Here is an 18,329-nt window from a genome sequence, read left to right on the forward strand (position 1 = left end):
TGAATGAGTGATGGTACAGAGCGGCATAGGCAAGATACAGTAGATGGTATCGAGTACAGTATATACATATGAGATGAGTATGTAAACAAAGTGGCATAGTTAAAGTGGCTAGTGATACATGTATTACATAAGGATGCAGTCGATGATATAGAGTACAGTATATACGTATGCATATGAGATGAATAATGTAGGGTAAGTAACATTATATAAGGTAGCATTGTTTAAAGTGGCTAGTGATATATTTACATAATTTCCCATCAATTCCCATTATTAAAGTGGCTGGAGTTGAGTCAGTGTCAGTGTCAGTGTGTTGGCAGCAGCCACTCAATGTTAGTGGTGGCTGTTTAACAGTCTGATGGCCTTGAGATAGAAGCTGTTTTTCAGTCTCTCGGTCCCTGCTTTGATGCACCTGTACTGACCTCGCCTTCTGGATGATTGCGGGGTGAACAGGCAGTGGCTCAGGTGGTTGTTGCCCTTGATTATCTTTTTGGCCTTCCTGTGACATCGGGTGGTGTAGGTGTCCTGGAGGGCAGGTAGTTTGCCCCCGGTGATGCGTTGTGCAGACCTCACTACCCTCTGGAGAGCCTTACGGTTGTGGGCGGAGCAGTTGCCGTACCAGGCGGTGATACAGCCCGACAGGATGCTCTCGATTGTGCATCTGTAGAAGTTTGTGAGTGCTTTTGGTGACAAGCCGAATTTCTTCAGCCTCCTGAAGTTGAAGAGGCGCTGCTGCGCCTTCTTCACGATGCTGTCTGTGTGGGTGGACCAATTCAGTTTGTCTGTGATGTGTACGCTGAGGAACTTAAAACTTACTACCCTCTCCACTACTGTTCCATTGATGTGGATAGGGGGGTGTTCCCTCTGCTGTTTCCTGAAGTCCACAATCATCTCCTTAGTTTTGTTGACGTTGAGTGTGAGGTTATTTTCCTGACACCACACTCCGAGGGCCCTCACCTCCTCCCTGTAGGCCGTCTCGTCGTTGTTGGTAATCAAGCCTACCACTGTTGTGTCGTCCGCAAACTTGATGATTGAGTTGGAGGCGTGCGTGGCCACAAAGTCGTGGGTGAACAGGGAGTACAGGAGAGGGCTCAGAACGCACCCTTGTGGGGCCCCAGTGTTGAGGAAGTCCAGTGTTCAGGAAGTCCAGTACCCAGTTGCACAGGGCGGGGTCGAGACCCAGGGTCTCGATCTTGATGACGAGCTTGGAGGGCACTATGGTGTTAAATGCCGAGCTGTAGTCGATGAACAGCATTCTCACATAGGTATTCCTCTTGTCCAGATGGGTTAGGGCAGTGTGCAGTGTGGTTGAGATTGCATCGTCTGCGGACCTATTTGGGCGGTAAGCAAATTGGAGTGGGTCTAGGGTGTCAGGTAGGGTGGAGGTGATATGGTCCTTGACTAGTCTCTCAAAGCACTTCATGATGACGGAAGTGAGTGCTACGGGGCGGTAGTCGTTTAGCTCAGTTACCTTAGCTTTCTTGGGAACAGGAACAATGGTGGTCGATATTATCTCAAGATTTTTAGATATATCAAGTCAACATTTTGAAATACTAATTCAAAATATCGAGATACTACCTAAAAATGTCAAAATACTATCTAAACATTTCCAGATATAGGATATGTTTCTTCAATTATAGTGTGTGGTGATTTCCATCTATTCATGTTGCATAGATCAGCACAGCAATAACCTTCCAGGTAAAGACATTCCTGTGGTCCATTAAGCTACACATTGTGTGTGTGTGTCAATGTCCTGTTTAGGACAATAAATATAAAATGTATATGTTATCTGACAGAGTTGATAATATTGTGCTGCTTTTTATGATCATTTGGGTTATTATTTTCCGTGGCTTAGCTGATATTGTAATAATATGTGTAATTAGAGGGGCGGGGGGTTACCTACTTTGTCCATGTCTCAAGACTCCCCATCCAAAGACAATAACTAGTTGTGACACTCTAACACCCCCCCCCCCCCACCACCACCATTATCAAAATTGGTTCAAACATTGAATACCAAACATTGAACACAGGTGAACACATTATGTATCCAAAGGCAAGAACTAGGTGTGACACTCTCTCCCTACTACTCAATGTCCATGACCCACTATTTGCTCTCTAGAATCTTGTTCAACTCAGATCAATTGAGTTCACAGTATATTTAAGAAATAAGACCCAAGGGGGTGTGGTATATGGCCAATATACCACGACTAAGGGCTGTTCATAGGCATGACGCAACACCATATACCACAAACCCCTGACCTGGCTAATTGCTATTATAAACTGGTTACCAAAGTAATTAGAGTTTAAAAAAAATGTCAGCCAATCAGCATTCAGGGCTGAAACCACCCAGTTTATAATGACAACTTTGGAACAGAACTGCAGATATGCACTAGTGGTCTTTACTGGAAAGCTGACTGCGATTCTCTTCCCCAAAAAACAGATCAGATCCTGTGCAGAACTGGAGGAACTGACACAGCCGATGCGAATCTGCTTCTCTTAGATATGTCATCATACAGTGCATTCGGAATGTATTCAGACCCCTTGACATTTTCCCCATGTTATGTTACAGCCTTATTGTAAAATGGATGAAAGTGTTTTTTCCCCCTCATCAATCTACACACAATACACCATAATGACAGAGCAAAAACAGATTTTTTGATGTTTTCGTAAATTTATATAAATAAAAAAAAACTGAAATATCACATTTACATAAGTATTCAGACCCTTTACTCAGTACTTTGTTTAAGGACCTTTGGCAGCGATTACAGCCTCAAGTCTTCTTGGGTATAACGCTACAAGCTTGGCACACCTGTATTTTGGGAGTTTCTCACATTCTTTTCTGCAGATCCTCTCAAGCTCTGTCAGGTTGGATGGGGAGCATCACTGCACAGCTATTTCCAGGTCTGTATTAATGGCACCTGTTTGAACTTGTTATCAGTATAAAAGACACCTGTCCACAACCTCAAACAGTCACACTCCAAACTCCACTATGGCCAAGACCAATGAGCTGTCAAAGGACACCAGAAACAAAATTGTATACCTGCACCAGGCTGGGAAGACTGAATCTGCAATAGGTAAGCAGCTTGTTTTGAAGAAATCAACTGTGGGAGCAATTATTAGGAAATGGAAGACATACAAGACCACTGATAATCTCCCTCGATCTGGGGCTCCACGCAAGATCTCACCCCATGGGGTCAAAATGATCACAAGAACGGTGAGCAAAAATCCCAGAACCACACGGGGGGACCTAGTGAATGACCTGCAGAGAGCTGAGACCAAAGTAACAAAGCCTACCATCAGTAATACACTACGCCGCCAGGGACTCAAATCTTGCAGTGCCCTGCTTAAGCCAGTACAGGTCCAGGCCCGTCTGAAGTTTGCTAGAGAGCATTTGGATGATCCAGAAGAAGATTGGAAGAATGTCATATGGTCAGATGAAACCAAAATATAACTTTTTGGTAAAAAACTCGTCGTGTTTGGAGGACAAAGAATGCTGAGTTGCATCCAAAGAACACCATACCTACTGTGAAGCATGGGGGTGGAAATATCATGCTTTGGGGCTGTTTTTCTGCAAAGGGACCAGGACGACTGATCCGTGTAAAGGAAAGAATGAATGGGGCCATGTATAGTGAGATTTTGAGTGAAAACCTCCTTCCATTAGCAAGGGCATTGAAGATGAAACGTGGCTGGGTCTTTCAGCATGACAATGATCACAAACACACCGCCCAGGCAACGAAGGAGTGGCTTCGTAAGAAGCATTTCAAGGTTCTGGAGTGGCCTAGCCAGTCTCCAGATCTCAACCCCATAGAAAATCTTTGGAGGGAGTTGAAAATCCGTGTTGCCCAGCAACAGCCCCAAAACATCACTGCTCTAGAGGAGATCTGCATGGATGAATGGGCCAAAATACCAGCAACAGTGTGTGAAAACCTTGTGAAGACTTACAGAAAACGTTTGACCTCTGTCATTGCCAACAAAGGGTGTATAACAAAGTATTGAGATAAACTTTTGTTATTGACCAAATACTTATTTTCCACCATCATTTGCAAATAAATTCATTAAAAATCCTACAATGTGATTTTCTGGATTCTTTTCTCTCATTTTGTCTGTCATAGTTGAAGTGTACCTATGATGAAAATTACAGGCCTCTCATCTTTTTAAGTAGGAGAACTTGCACAATTGGTGGCTGACTAAATACTTTTTTGCCCCACTGTACCTGACCAAGGCCCTTCTCCCCCGATTGCTCAGTTTGGCCGGGCGAACAGCTCTAGGAAGGGTTTTGGTGGTTCCAAACTTCTTCCATCTAAAAAAAAAATTGGTACCCTTCCCCAGATCTGTGCCTCCACATAATCATGTCTCTGAGCTCTACGGACAATTCCTTCAACCTAATTTCTTGGTTTTTGCTCTGACATGCACTGTCAACTGTGGGACCTTATATAGACAGTTCTATACCTTTCCAAATCATGTCCAATCAATTGAATTTACCACAGGTAGACTCCAATTAAGTTGTAGAAACATCTCAAGGATGATCAACGGAAACAGGATGCACCTGAGCTTAATGTTGAGTCTCATAGCAAAGGGCCTGAATACCAATGTAAAAAAGGTATTTATGTTTTTTAATTTTAATAGACATTTCAAAAATGGTTTCCGCTTTGTCATTATGGGGTATTGTGTGTACATTGGGAAGGAAAATGTTTTATTTAATCCATAATCTGAATGAACTGTTTATCGCTGGATGCCCTTTCCTGTGTGTCATGGTAGTTGGAAAAACCATGGAATTCTGCACTTTTCTTCCCGTTGGCTGTAGGTCTTCCTAAGCACCAAAGATCTCTGTCATCTCCTGTTTCAGTGGATAGAGTGTAGTCGCCAACTGCTCTATGATGTATGCTGGCACTTGAATCAGAGTTTTGTTCAACAACTCCTCTTCCAGGTTGTCTGCTTTTGCCTTCTTTTGACAGCTGTGAATATCCAGGATTTCTGTCAACGCCTCTGGATCTACACTGCTGAAATCCGACTGACAGGCTATAAGGTCAAGTGCTCCTTTTCGGTTATGTACTTCAAGAAGTTATCCAAAAGCTGTTTGTTCCAATATTGCTGGTGCCATTTTCAAAAGTAGGCATCGCTCCTTTTTCCATCCTTCTGCAATAATGCGGCCTACACTTTGCCACTCCTTTCCCCCATAGTCGTATCGATGAAATGGCACCTTGAATGTACTACCCATGGTACACTGGTTGTAAAACTCCCAGAACTCAGATAAACAGTCCCTCAGAACTCCCCCCTCATCAGTGACCTGTTCGTACTTTCTGATCTTTTTGATCTGAACATCAGCTTCAAGTGGTGTCCTCACATAAATCGTGGATCAGTTCCTTAAGTACTTTGTTATCAATGGACAACTAGGGTTCTACTCTTTGCTGCATTGGTGGTAGGGTGTTTCATTGTCATCAGCAGCAACATTTGCTTCTTCTCTTTCATTAGTTTAATTTGCCTCTTCACAGACTTTTGTTGTCAGGTAGAACCTCATTATATTACCCTATGTGATTTAATATTTTTTGTACATTTGAATGCTCTTTGTATCAGTCAGATCCACATCAAAGTCTTAGATTGTTCTGTGATAATGTTCTCCATTTGGAAAATATAAATTCTCTGCCATTTCTTTTAATTATTTTAATTATTCTACAGTCCTTGGGGACATCACATTTGCGGGTCCCCCCACCTCACCTGGCAATGACTTGCACAAAAGTTTTCTTCTTCCTCTGATACATAATCCACCCCACTTACATGTTTCTGTTGTTCTGCAGAGCATTTCCTGATTTTGTCTCCCCACATGAGCCCTCTTCCTGTGGCGATTTGATCTGTTGACTGATCTGTTGACTGATAGCTCTGTTTGACTGATGGCTCTGTCAAACAGTTTTGCTTTTCATTTCAAAGGGCATTTTGTCTTCTGCCTGCAGTATGTGAGAATGGCAAGGCCATCCACATAGGATGGTAGGTAGGTGCGCAGCTGCTCATCACTCATGTGTGGAAGCACACTATCATCAATCTAATGCAGGAAATAAAATAACTCTTCCTGAACTCTTCATGTGATAAGGATCAGCACTGCTGCTCACAATAGCTTGATTACAAGTAAACAACACTATCTTGAAACCTACACTTTTGCACCTTCATCTTTCTTACATTATCCCCCGGAACATTCATGCCTCATTGGAAACTATAAAAGTCGTCCATCTTGCACACACACACATTTGACATGAACACTTCAACTGATGATTTCGTCAAAATGATACTATTACCTTAACAACCTTTCTCCATAGTGCAATACATTGAATCCAACACACAGCAAACCACTCCATACCAGAGTTATATCTAAAAGTGAAACAATAGGCCTACATTTTAACATTGTCTGAAAATAATATTTCCTATCCAAATAAATATGCTTTGTCATTAAGTTATTATTTTCTGCAATGAACGCCTATCTCTCAACAATGTACGCATCTTGGGGGTTTCTATTATTTTGATGACATTTTATAGGCTATTGCTGCCCCCTGGTGTAGCCTACTGTTGTGTACTTGTAGGCCTATTTGTAAATAAAGTTTATACAAGTCTATATGCATGGGGCCAGTACTACTACAATGCAAATAACAATTTAGTTCGAAGACAGGTCGAATATATGCAATGTATACATTTTAAATTCCGTAGCTGCACACACCACACCAAAATTATATATTTGATAATTGATGACGTGCTTCCAAAACTATTTGCGCACGGGGAGACAATAGAAGCATTGGAACGAGAGGACAGGACACCATGGTTACAGTTCGTCTGCCACTTTTCTAATGCGGTAGCTAGTTTGAGAGGATTACGGAGCTCGTGTGATTGAATAAATAACGGGAACATTAACTAAAGATACAACTTCAAGGTAAGATTTAATTCCAGCATTTTCTTCTTTTGCTAAAGCATTGCTTCAATTAGATGAAATATTACATTTATAGTGAAGGCAACAGGCAGACCTCGTCATAATCCAGCGGATAAAACCCCGATAGATACCGGATAAAAACCCGATAAATTCCACTTTATGATACAAGTATCAAACTTGGTACAATAATACTAGCCTGGGTACAAGTCTCTTTAGTTAGTCCACTCCCTGTACTCCATGTGCCAAAGAGATGGGCCTTTCTGCCATCTTCAAATATGAACATTCTATCATTAATGAGCTCTAGAAGAACATAATATTTGATCCTGATTTGATCACCTTCACAGATATCCTCCAATCACAACGATTATGCAAATATTTGAACTATCAGTTTTTTTCTCCACAGAACATGGCACAGATAGAACAATAAGACAGATATTTCACCGGTTGTATAAATGTGAAGCATCCGGTTGACGTTTTTACTCACTACCAAATGTGAGAGATGATGGAACAAAGTTGATTTTGGCCCACATGCTGCGAATTTACTCATCGATTAAACATTTGATCTTAATTCAGTTTTCTGTTCCCAAAACTATAATCTATTATGAACAGAGTGGGCAAAGTTATTTTGTATACTTTTTTTGTAAACTACCATTTGCCAAGGTTTTTAAAAATTGCGTTGTTTAGAAGGCGTACAAAGGAGCTATTGCACACCTCACTTTACAGAGTAGGCGTTCCCTAACGGAAATATGCAAATTAATGTTAGAATGCGCCAATAGGATCTCGTTAGCTTGTGCCCAAGCTTGTTTGTTCTTGCTTGTTCTGCCCACTATGGGTCATTTGTTCCCATTTGAAATGACAGGTTGTGGTCTATCTTGGTTTAGTTATAAAAATAAAAATCATCTTTGATGATGGTATCCGGTTACCAAGCAACTGTTTTTGTTTGACGAACTGTTTCAGTCTGGACAAACATTTTATTGATGGGGTTACCTGTTTAATAATGGGCTACCTGTTTCTCTGCTGGTATTGTATTTCTCCTAAAGTGACGTGTACAGGGCAGGTTTCCTGTCACGTTTCTTAAAATTGACACTAAACGGAATATGTAAGGGATAATCAACGAGGGACAATGGAAAATAATGAATGACACGGAGTTGCATTATTTCCCAGCGAACGCATATAGCTCCGAGTTGATTCTCTTTTATATTATCGCTATAATTTAACACATTTGACACAAAAAATGTGTTAATTTGCAGGTAAAAATGTGTTAAATATCCACTGAAGTAGGTAGCAAGTTAACTAGATAGGTACAGTAGTAGCCTTGGTAACCAAACAAACAGAATTGCTAGTTTAGCTATCCAAACCATCAGTCGTAGTGTGCTATTATGAAAATCGAATTCAACGATGCAATTAATGTTTTCAATTCGACTTTTGCTTTCAAAAGCAGATCAAACATAGAGCATGTAAGAATAAGAATGATGTTACGGTTTTCTAAGTGGGGTGAAGGAGAGTCGGACCAAACTGCAGCGTGTCGATTGCGATCCATGTTTATTAGACAAACGTAAAACACGAACTAAACACGAACACTACAAAAACAATAAACGAAACGAAAACCGAAAACAGCCTATACTTGTGTCAACTAACATAAACAAGGACATCAAGACAAATAGGACAATCACCCACGACAAACTCAAAGAATATGGCTGCCTAAATATGGTTCCCAATCAGAGACAACGATAAGCACCTGCCTCTGATTGAGAATCACTCCAGACAGCCATAGACTTTGCTAGAAAACCCCACTAGCTACAATCCCAAATACATACACACCAAAACCCCAAGACAAAACACACCACAATACAAAAACTCCATGCCACACCCTGGCCTGACCCAATACATGAAGAAAAACACAAAATACTTAGACCAGGGCGTGACAAATGAACTATACAGGGATGCAAACTAGTCACCTTTCGGCAAATTCACTGTTTTTAAACCAGAATAGGTCAGCTACGTGATTCGTATGCGTGATTCTAATATGCGCGTGATTCTAATATGCCCGTTTGGGTCAATAATGGCTGTAAGCGAACCAGTGATGCGCGTTTTGAGAAATACTGTCTGTATCCAAGGCTCGAGCCTGGGCTCAGCTAGTCGTTCACATAACAGAATGCAGCACGTGACTGAGAGAAGAGACAGCCAGCTTGCTTAATTACAGCATCAGAACGCGCTCTGGAAAGACAGCGGAGAGTGGAAAGGCAGTTTGCCAATTACAACACACTAGCGCTTCCCCTGATCAACAACGAAGAGGTAGGTGAGAAGCCTGGAGATGGAGGTGAGAAGGTGATGAAGCATACTTCATTAGCTGTAACTGAAAAACAACTGGCATTTGGAAAGTTTGAGGTTAGGGAGCAAGTGTGGTGGAACAATAATTGTTAGCATTGTTAAGTATCTTGCTACAGTACCTGGATCAAATTCTCCATTAGCTAGCAAATGTTGATCAACTTTAGCTAACTTAGCTGATCAAATAATTGAGTTTATGATGTGAAAATTTGATAAATTAACGTTTCAACATCAGATGAGGTAACGTTAACTCGAGGAACCAATTAGCTATAGTATTAACTGGTATACGACTTGTTGCCGTTCCTCAAGCTATAACGTTAGTTGCTCACTGGACCCTGGAAATCTGTGTGAAATGTTAACTAGTTAACCTTAGTAGTTAACGTAGTTAATTAGCTAGCTATCTATGAACTAATGTTTTCCATCTATGTGGTTCATTTCAGAATGAGAGAATTAGGTGAAAATTAGGATTTGCTTGTTTAACAAGTGGATTCAGGGATCAAGTGAAGCTGGAGCTGGGCCTGGCTTAAGCTGGATGCCAGTAGAGGTGAAAAGGAACAACACACACTTTCCGTCTTTTTCAATAAGGTGGATAAAAAGGGGTATGCCAGGTGTACTGCCAACAAAGGGTATCATTCTCTGCTGCTGGCACATTGTATAACAGATGTACACAAGCAGAAAGTGTGCAATGTCATAACATGCAGTGTAGCCCAACTGGCCTAAACAGGCCAGTTGAGAACAAGTTCTTATTTACAACTGTGACCTGGCCAAGATAAAGCAAAGCAGTGCGACAAAAACAACAACACATGGGATAAAGAAACATACAGTCAATAACACAATAGAAAAATATATATACAGTGTGTGCAAATGTAGTAAGATTAGGGAGGTAAGGCAATAAATAGGCCATCGTGGCTAAATAATTACAATTTAGCATTAACACTGGAGTGATAGATGTGCAGATGATGATGTGCAAGTAGAGATACTATAAAATATATTTTTTTACAGATGGGCTGTGATCAGTAAGCTGCTCTGACAGCTGATGCTGAAAGTTAGTGAGGGAGATATAAGTCTCGAGCTTCAGTGATTTTTTGCAATTCGTTCCAGTCATTGGCAGCAGACAACTGAAAAGAAAGGCAGCCAAAGGTGGAGTTGGCTTTGGGGCTGACCAATGAAATATACCTGCTGGAGTGCGTGCTACTGGTGGGTGTTGCTATGGTGACCAGTGAGCTGAGATAAGGCGGGGATTTATCTAGCAAAGACTTATAGATGACCTGGAGCCAGTGGGTTTGGCGACGAATATGTAGTGACGGCCAACCAACAAGAGCATACACATCGCAGTGGTGGGTAGTATATGGGGCTTTGGTGACAAAACAGATGGCACTGTGATAGACTACATCCAGTTTGCTGAGTAGAGTGTTGGAGGCTATTTTGTAAATGACATCGCCGAAGTCAAGGATCGGTAGGATAGTCAGTTTTACGATGGTATGTTTGGCAGCATGAGTGAAGGAGGCTTTGTTGCGAAATAGGAAGCCGATTCTAGATTTAATTTTGGATTAGAGATGCTTAAATGCTAGAAAAACGAAATGAATGATTTTGAACCTATCGCTGCCCGCACCTGCCCGGCCGACTAGCATCACTACTCTAGACGGTTCTGACTAAGAATATGTGGACAACTACAAATACCTAGGTGTCTGATTAGACTGTAAACTCTCCTTACATAGTCACATTAACTTCTCTCGGATAGGGGGCAGCATTCGGAAATTCAACTGCCTGCTACTCATCCCCAGAAGATAAGATAAGCATATTATTAGATTTGGATAGAAAACACTCTTAAGTTTCTAAAACTGTTTGAATCATGTCTGTGAGTATAACATAACTTATTTAGCAGGTGAAACCCTGAGGACAAACCATTCAGATTTGTTGTTGTTGTTGAGGTCACTCTCTTTTCAATGGGTTTTCATTGGGAATCCAGATTTCCAAGGGACCTTCTTCCAGTTCCTACCGCTTCCACTGGATGTCAACAGTCTTTAGAAATTGGTTGAGGTTTTTCCTTTGTGTCATGAAGAAGTACGGCTATCCAGAACGAGGGTAACTTGAAGTGTACTGTTAAATAGAGGCACGTGACCAGAAAGCTAGCTTGTTTTCCTTTGTTTTCCTCCTGTATTGAACACAGATCATCCCGTCTTCAATTTGATTGATTATTTACGTTAAAAAAACACCTAAAGTTGTATTACAAAAGTAGTTTGAAATGTTTTGGCAAAGTTTACAGGTAACTTTTTAGATATTTTGTAGTCACATTGCACAAGTTGGAACCTGTGTTTTTCTGGATCAAACGCGCCAAATAAATTGACATTTTGGATATATATCAACGGAATTAATCAAACTAAAGGACCATTTGTGATTATGGGACATATTGGAGTGCCAACAAAAGAAGCTCGTCAAAGTTAAGGCATGAATTATATTTTTGTTTCTGTGTTTTGTGTCGCGCCTGCAGGGTTGAAATATGCTTTTCTCTCTCTGTTTACTATGGTGCTATCCTCAGATAATAGCATTGTTTGCTTTCGGCGAAAAGCCTTTTTGAAATCTGACATGTTGGCTGGATTCGCAACAAGTGTAGCTTTAATTTGGTATCTTGCATGTGTGATTTCATGAAAGTTAGATTTTTATAGTAATTTATTTGAATTTGGCGCTCTGCATTTTCACTGGCTTTTGGCCAGGTGCGACGCTAGCATCCCACATATCCCAGAGAGGTTAAGAGCAGTTGGAAGACACTCCACGGAAGGAGTGTTGTATGACATTGAAGCTCGTCTGGAGGTTTGTCAACACAGTGTCCAAAGAAGGGCCAGAATTATACAGAATGGTGTCGTCTGCATAGAGGTGGATCAAAGAATCACCAGCAGCAAGAGTGAAATCATTGATATATACAGAGAAAAAAGTTGGCCCAAGAATTTAACCCTGTGGCACCCCCATAAAGACTGCCAGAGGTCCGGACAACAGGACCTCCGATTTGACACACTGAACTCTATCTGAGAAGTAGTTGGTGAACCAGGCGAGGCAGTCATTTTAGAAACCAAGGCTGTTGTACCCATGACCAGCTCGGAAACCATATTTCATAGTGGAGAAGTTACGGTGGGATTCGAAATGGTCGGTGATCTGTTTGTTAACTTGGCTTTAGAAATGCAGGACAGGATGGATATAGGTCTGTAAAAGTTGGTGTCTAGAGTGTCTCGGCAGCTACGGAAGCTTTCCAATCTTTAGGGATCTCCGACGATACAAAGAGAGGCTGAATAGGCTAGTAAGAGAAGGTGCAGATTGTCTAGCCCAGCTGATTTGTAGGGGTCCAGATTTTGCCGCTCTTTCAGGACATCAGCTGTCTGTATTTGGGTGAAGGAGAAGGGGGAGCTTGGGCAACTTGCTGCGTGGGGTGCAGAGCTGTTGGCCGGGGTAGGGGTAGCCCGGTGGAAAGGATGGCCAGCCGTAGAAAAATGCTTTTTGAAATTCTCGAATATCGTGGATTTATCAGTAGTGACAGTGTTTCCTAGCCTCAGTGCAGTGGGCAGATGGGAAGAGGTCCTCTTTTCTCCATGGACTTTACAGTGTCCCAAAACTTTTTGGAATTTGTACTGCAGGATGCAAATTTCTGTTCGAAAAAGCTAGCTTTAGCTTTCCTAACTGACTGTGTATATTGGTTCCTAACTTCCCTGTAAAGTTGCATATCGCAGGGGCTATTCGATGCTAAAGCAGGACACCACAGGATGTTTTTGTGCTGGTCAATGGCAGTCAAGTCTGGAGTGAACCAAGGGCTATATCTGTTCTTAGTTCTACATTTTTTAAATGGGGCATGATTATTTAAGATGGTGAGGAACGCACTTTTAAAGAATAACCAGGCATCCTCTATTGACGGGATGAGGTCAATATCCTTTCAGGATACCCAAGCCAGGTCGATTAGAAAGGCCTGCTCGCTGAAGTGTTTTAGGGAGGGTTTGACAGTGATGAGATGTGGTCGTTTGACCGCAGACCCATTACGGACGCAGACAATGAGGCAGTGATCGCTGAGATCCTGGTTGAAGACAGCAGAGGTGTATGTAGAGGGCAGGTTGGTCAGGATGATATCTATGAGGGTGCCCGTGTTTACAGATTTGGGGTTGTACCTGGTAGGTTCCTTGATAATTTGTGTGAGATTGAGGGCATCTACCTCAGAGTGGAGCAGCATACTACTGATATGAACTTTTTAAACCAAGTTGATTTCACCTGTTTACTCTCTCTCAATGCCACACATTTGTTACTAATGATCAAGACTGCCCTGATAACCTTTAGTTTGTATTTAAATCCTGCCAAGCCTTCCTCAGTTTCTTTCCAGTTGTGTGCATCACAGTTAAGAGTACATTTATTTCCTATTTTCCATGTATATTTTAGTTGTCATAACATTAAGATGTCATGTAATTTCCTTATTTTCATTACTTGAAATGTATTGGTTTAATAGATTCATCCTTATCACCTTTACATTGTATGTTATGTAACCTGATTACAATGTATGTCCTTTGTTGCAGAACCACACACAAATCCAACTTTACCATGTCCAACCACAAATCCTTAGTAAATATGTGAACTTTGGCACCATCTCTGTTCTCTGATTGCTCTCTGACCTGAGCCCCTAGTGACATCTATCCAACAAATTACCGATCTTGGGTCTCTTAGCCTATTTTCCAATGGCCATATTGGAAATCACTGCCAGGAGGGTAATGGACAAAATCTGCAAACGCACTATAGCAAAAATACTTATTTAGACATGCCCTTGCTGTGTGAATTGGGTGGCTCTATCACAAATTCCAAATAATTTTCACGTAGCCGTGATGACCTCTGAATTATTGTCTATATTATCTGTGGGGTTTATTTAGTGGGTAGATAACTAACAGGAAATTTGAATGGCAGCCATTTAATAAAAATGGCCTCCCTGGTTAACTGACAGTCTTCACAGGCTGCCTCCAATCTTTAAAATGTTCCTTAAGGTATTTATTATTAGTGTACCAGGTTTGATACTTGTATCATAAAATGGAACAATTATTTCACCTGCCCTCTGGACTATCAGGCCTAGCTGGCTATGGTGTTTTGTAGCTAGCTGAGTGCAACGTTGAATAGCTTTATAATAATGGTCAACACAATTACCCTTTATCGGTCCAAGCTTGTATTGCATAGGCTTCAGAATTGTTATATTGTGGAACATTTACAGTGTCTTCAGAAAGTATTCATACCCCTTATTGTACGTTTTGTGTTACAGCCTGAATTCAAAAAGGAATACATATAATTTTCTCACCCATCAACACACAATACCCCATAATCACAAAGTAAAAACATGTTTTTAGAAATGTTTGCAAATTTATTGAAAAATAAATTTACACTCATGTCAAAAATTTATAGAAAAACCTTTGGCAGAGATAACAGCTGTGAGTCTTTCTGGGTAAGTCTCTTTCCACCTGGATTATGCAACAATTCAAATAGTTTTAAAAATCATTTCTTGACAACCATTTTCAGGTCTTACCATAGTAGATTTAAGTCCGGAACATTTACTATCTTCTTGGTAAGCAACTCCAGTGTAGATTCTGCCTTGTGTTTTAGGTTATTGTCCTGCTGAAAGGGGAATTCATCTTCCAGTGTCTGGTGGAAAGCAGACGGAACCAGGTTTTCCTCTCGGATTTTGCCTGTGCTTAGCTCCATTCCGTTTATTTTTTATCCTGAAAAACTCCCCAGTCCTTAACAATTACAAGCATACCCATAACGTGATGCAGCCACCACTATGCTTCAAAATATGGAGAGTGGTACTCAGTAATGTGTTGTATTGTGTTACGGCTTTCTTCCGTCGAAGGAGAGTCGGACCAAAATGCAGCGTGGTTAGTTCGATACATCTTTAATGAAGACAAAAACACGAACAATACAAAAACAACAAACGGAAAATGTGAAAACCTATACAGCCTATCTGGTGAATACAAACACACTGAGACAGGAACAATCACCCACAAACACACAGTGAAACCCAGGCTACCTAAATATGATTCCCAATCAGACACAACGAGAATCACCTGACTCTGATTGAGAACCTCAGGCAGCCATAGACTATGCTAGACACCCCTACTCAGCCACAATCCCAATACCTACTAAAACCCCCAATACCACAACACAACACAAAATAACCCCATGTCACACCCTGGCCTGACCAAATAAATATATAAACACAAAATACTAAGACCAGGGCGTGACATATTGGATTTTCCCCAGACATTTTATTAAGGAAAAAAAGTGTATTGCTTTGCCACATGTTTTACATGAATACTTTAGTGCCTTGTTGCAAACAGTATGCATGTTTTGGAATATTTTTATTCTGTACAGGCTTCCTTCTTTTCACTCAGTCAATTAGGTTAATGTTGTGGAGTAACTACAATGTTGTTGATCCATTGTCAGTTTTCTCCTATCACAGCCATTAAACTCTGTAACTGTTTTAATGTCAACATTGGCCTCATGGTGAAATCCCTGAGCGGTTTCCTTCTTCTCCGACAACTGAGTTAGGAAGGACGCCTGTATCTTTATAGTGACTGGGTGTATTGATACACCATCCAAAGTGTAATTAATAACTTTACCATGCTAAAAGGGATTATTTTTACCCATCTACCAATCGGTATCCTTCTTTGCGAGGCATTGGAAAACCAGGTCTTTGTGGTTGAATCTGTGTTTGAAATTCACTGCTTGACTGAGGGACCTTACAGATAATTGTATGTGTGGGGTACAGAGATGAGGTAGTCATTCAAAAATCATGTTAAACACTATTATTGCACACAGCGAATCCTTGCAACTTGTTATGCAACTTAAGAACACAATTACTCCTGAACTTGTTTAGGTTTGCCATAACAAAGGGGTTGAATACTTAATGACTCAAGACATTACTGCTTTTCATTTTTTATACATTTGTATAAAATGTGAAAAACATAGTTCAACTTTGACATTATGGGGTATTGTGTGTAGACCAGTGACCAACAATCTACATTTTATTTTCAGGCTGCAACACAACAAAATGTGGAAAATGTCCAGGGGTGTGAATACTTTCTGAAGGCACTGTATTATTCATTATTCGTAGGCTAAATTCTTATCATTAAAATCACACTCAAAATGTATTGAAATAACCTAATAATTAAACATTGTAAAACAAACACACTTTTGCTCTTGTTTTTACTTTGCAACTTGTATAATTTTGCCAATAGGTTAAGCACTTTTGTCTTATGTATTGAATACAAGATTGTATTTATTTGCAAGAATAAAAATGTATCTAACCAAACTGCTATATTCTCCCGCTGGCCCAAAAATGTTTGGGTTATTTCAAGCAAATATTGAATTTATAGACAATTTCACAGTGTGTTACGTTTTGTAATCATGCCTAGGTTATAGTTTTGACAGGTGAGGAACAAGAGTTATGCAATGGAGCAGTATATTGCTAACATCATTGTTAGATGGTAGACTTGATTCTAAACTGTTGTCTCTGCTGTAAACTTTAGTTCTGTCCTCTGTCTTCAGCAGATGGTCAACTGTTTACACACAACATTGAAAGTATGTGATGACTTTGTAACTCTCCCACCCCCTTCCTATTAACTACTTATAACTTACCATAACCCCTTTCTCCTATTAACCACTTATAACTTGTTCATTCCAATGTCCCTTCAAGCCTTATGGACATGGAGGAGGTATGTGGTGGTCTGCGATCTATGTGTGTAACCAGCTGGGTGTGGACTGTGTTTGCCTCCTCTGTTAGATCAGCTTGACCTCGGAATGAGCCTCCCTCCTCACTGGAAGGTGATATGATGTTTTTTCTTTGTGTGGTGCATGAGGGAACATTATCTGATGTATTTCTGTCAGCTGCGGAATGTCCAAACATGCATCTGTATTGCCAAGATCAAGCTCCCTGCAAAATGATCCAGTTTCTTAATAGCTTATTAAATTTGACCATGCACTTTGTTGCTTAAACTAAAGTTGTTAAACTGCCGTTCAAATATACACGTGCATACAGTCACTCAGTTGCTTGTTTACTGTAGGCCTACAGTGCATCTGTTGTTGTTGTTTTGTTTGTTGCTTGTGTTTGCATGAGCCATGTCCTATTTTTAGACATACCGCACAGTGTCTTTAAAAAAAAAAACATTTAACCTTTACTTAACTATGCAAGTCAGTTAAGACGGCATACCCCAGCCAAACCCTCTCCTAACTCGGACGATGTTGGGCCAATTGTGCCCCACCCTATGGGGACAGCCGATCACAGACGGCTGTGATACAGCCCGGGATCGAATCAGGGTCTGTAGTGACGCCTTCTGCACTGAGATGCATTGCCTTAGACCGCTGCGCCACTCGGGAGTTTCTGTCTATGCACCGGTGCTCACTTCCTCCTCCCCTCTCTGCCACTTCCTGTTTTAAGGCAAACCATGTTAGTTTCCTGAAACCTCAACCTGACAATGCCTGTAGTCACTCACCTCCATATGAGTTTGCGTGGTTTAAGCTAAATCTCAACATAAGTCAGATGGAGGCACGCATAGCAAGTGTTGCACTGAGTGTCTCTGGAGGACAATCCCATGGACAGGGGGAGTGAATGACACTCCAGGAAATAGGGTTTTGTAGGGAGTGGGTGAGGCGTCAGAGGAAGAGCTCTATTGTTTTGTCAGGGAGATGGTGCCTTAGGCTGAGGGGAGGTAAAGAGGGGGATTAAAGGGAGAGGGAGCAGATGGGGGCTGTAGGAATCCAACACAGATGGACAGCGAGCAGTAGGTGTGTGATACTGTAGACTCATATACTAGACAGAGCCACGGACATAGTAGCAAAATTATATATTTTGCTGTTTACACAACCTCACAATGACCTCCTTTCTAATGCACCTATAACTTTTTTTCTGGACAAAGCACTTCTCTCACAGAACACTGTTTAAGCGTAAATGCTGTATAATACATTAACAAACTGGGTGAAGGGGAGTAGGAGTGGCAGAATAAAGGCTGAGAGAAAGGGAAAGATGTCTAGCAAGAGTTGGCATGTAGAGATAAAGATGAGCTTACTGCTCTATGCCAGGGATTAT

At 41.0% G+C, this 18,329-nt stretch overlaps 1 protein-coding gene across 2 annotated transcripts in view; it reads left to right on the forward strand.

The window, feature by feature from the left end:
• The first annotated feature begins 6,554 nt into the window (after positions 1 to 6,554).
• The window catches only part of LOC109884586 (unconventional myosin-Ic), a 35,481-nt gene continuing 23,706 nt past the window's right edge, over positions 6,555 to 18,329 (forward strand). The window contains exons 1-2 of one of the 2 annotated variants that reach the window (XM_020476544.2): positions 6,555 to 6,910; positions 17,028 to 17,068. In XM_020476544.2, coding sequence (XP_020332133.2) covers positions 17,045 to 17,068 — 24 coding nt within the window. In that variant the 5' untranslated portion in view covers positions 6,555 to 6,910; positions 17,028 to 17,044. The remainder of the gene's footprint in view (positions 6,911 to 17,027; positions 17,069 to 18,329) is intronic. The other variant, XM_020476546.2, reaches the window with a different exon arrangement.

This window comes from Oncorhynchus kisutch, linkage group LG28 (assembly GCF_002021735.2).
Source record: "Oncorhynchus kisutch isolate 150728-3 linkage group LG28, Okis_V2, whole genome shotgun sequence".
NCBI lineage: Eukaryota > Metazoa > Chordata > Actinopteri > Salmoniformes > Salmonidae > Oncorhynchus > Oncorhynchus kisutch.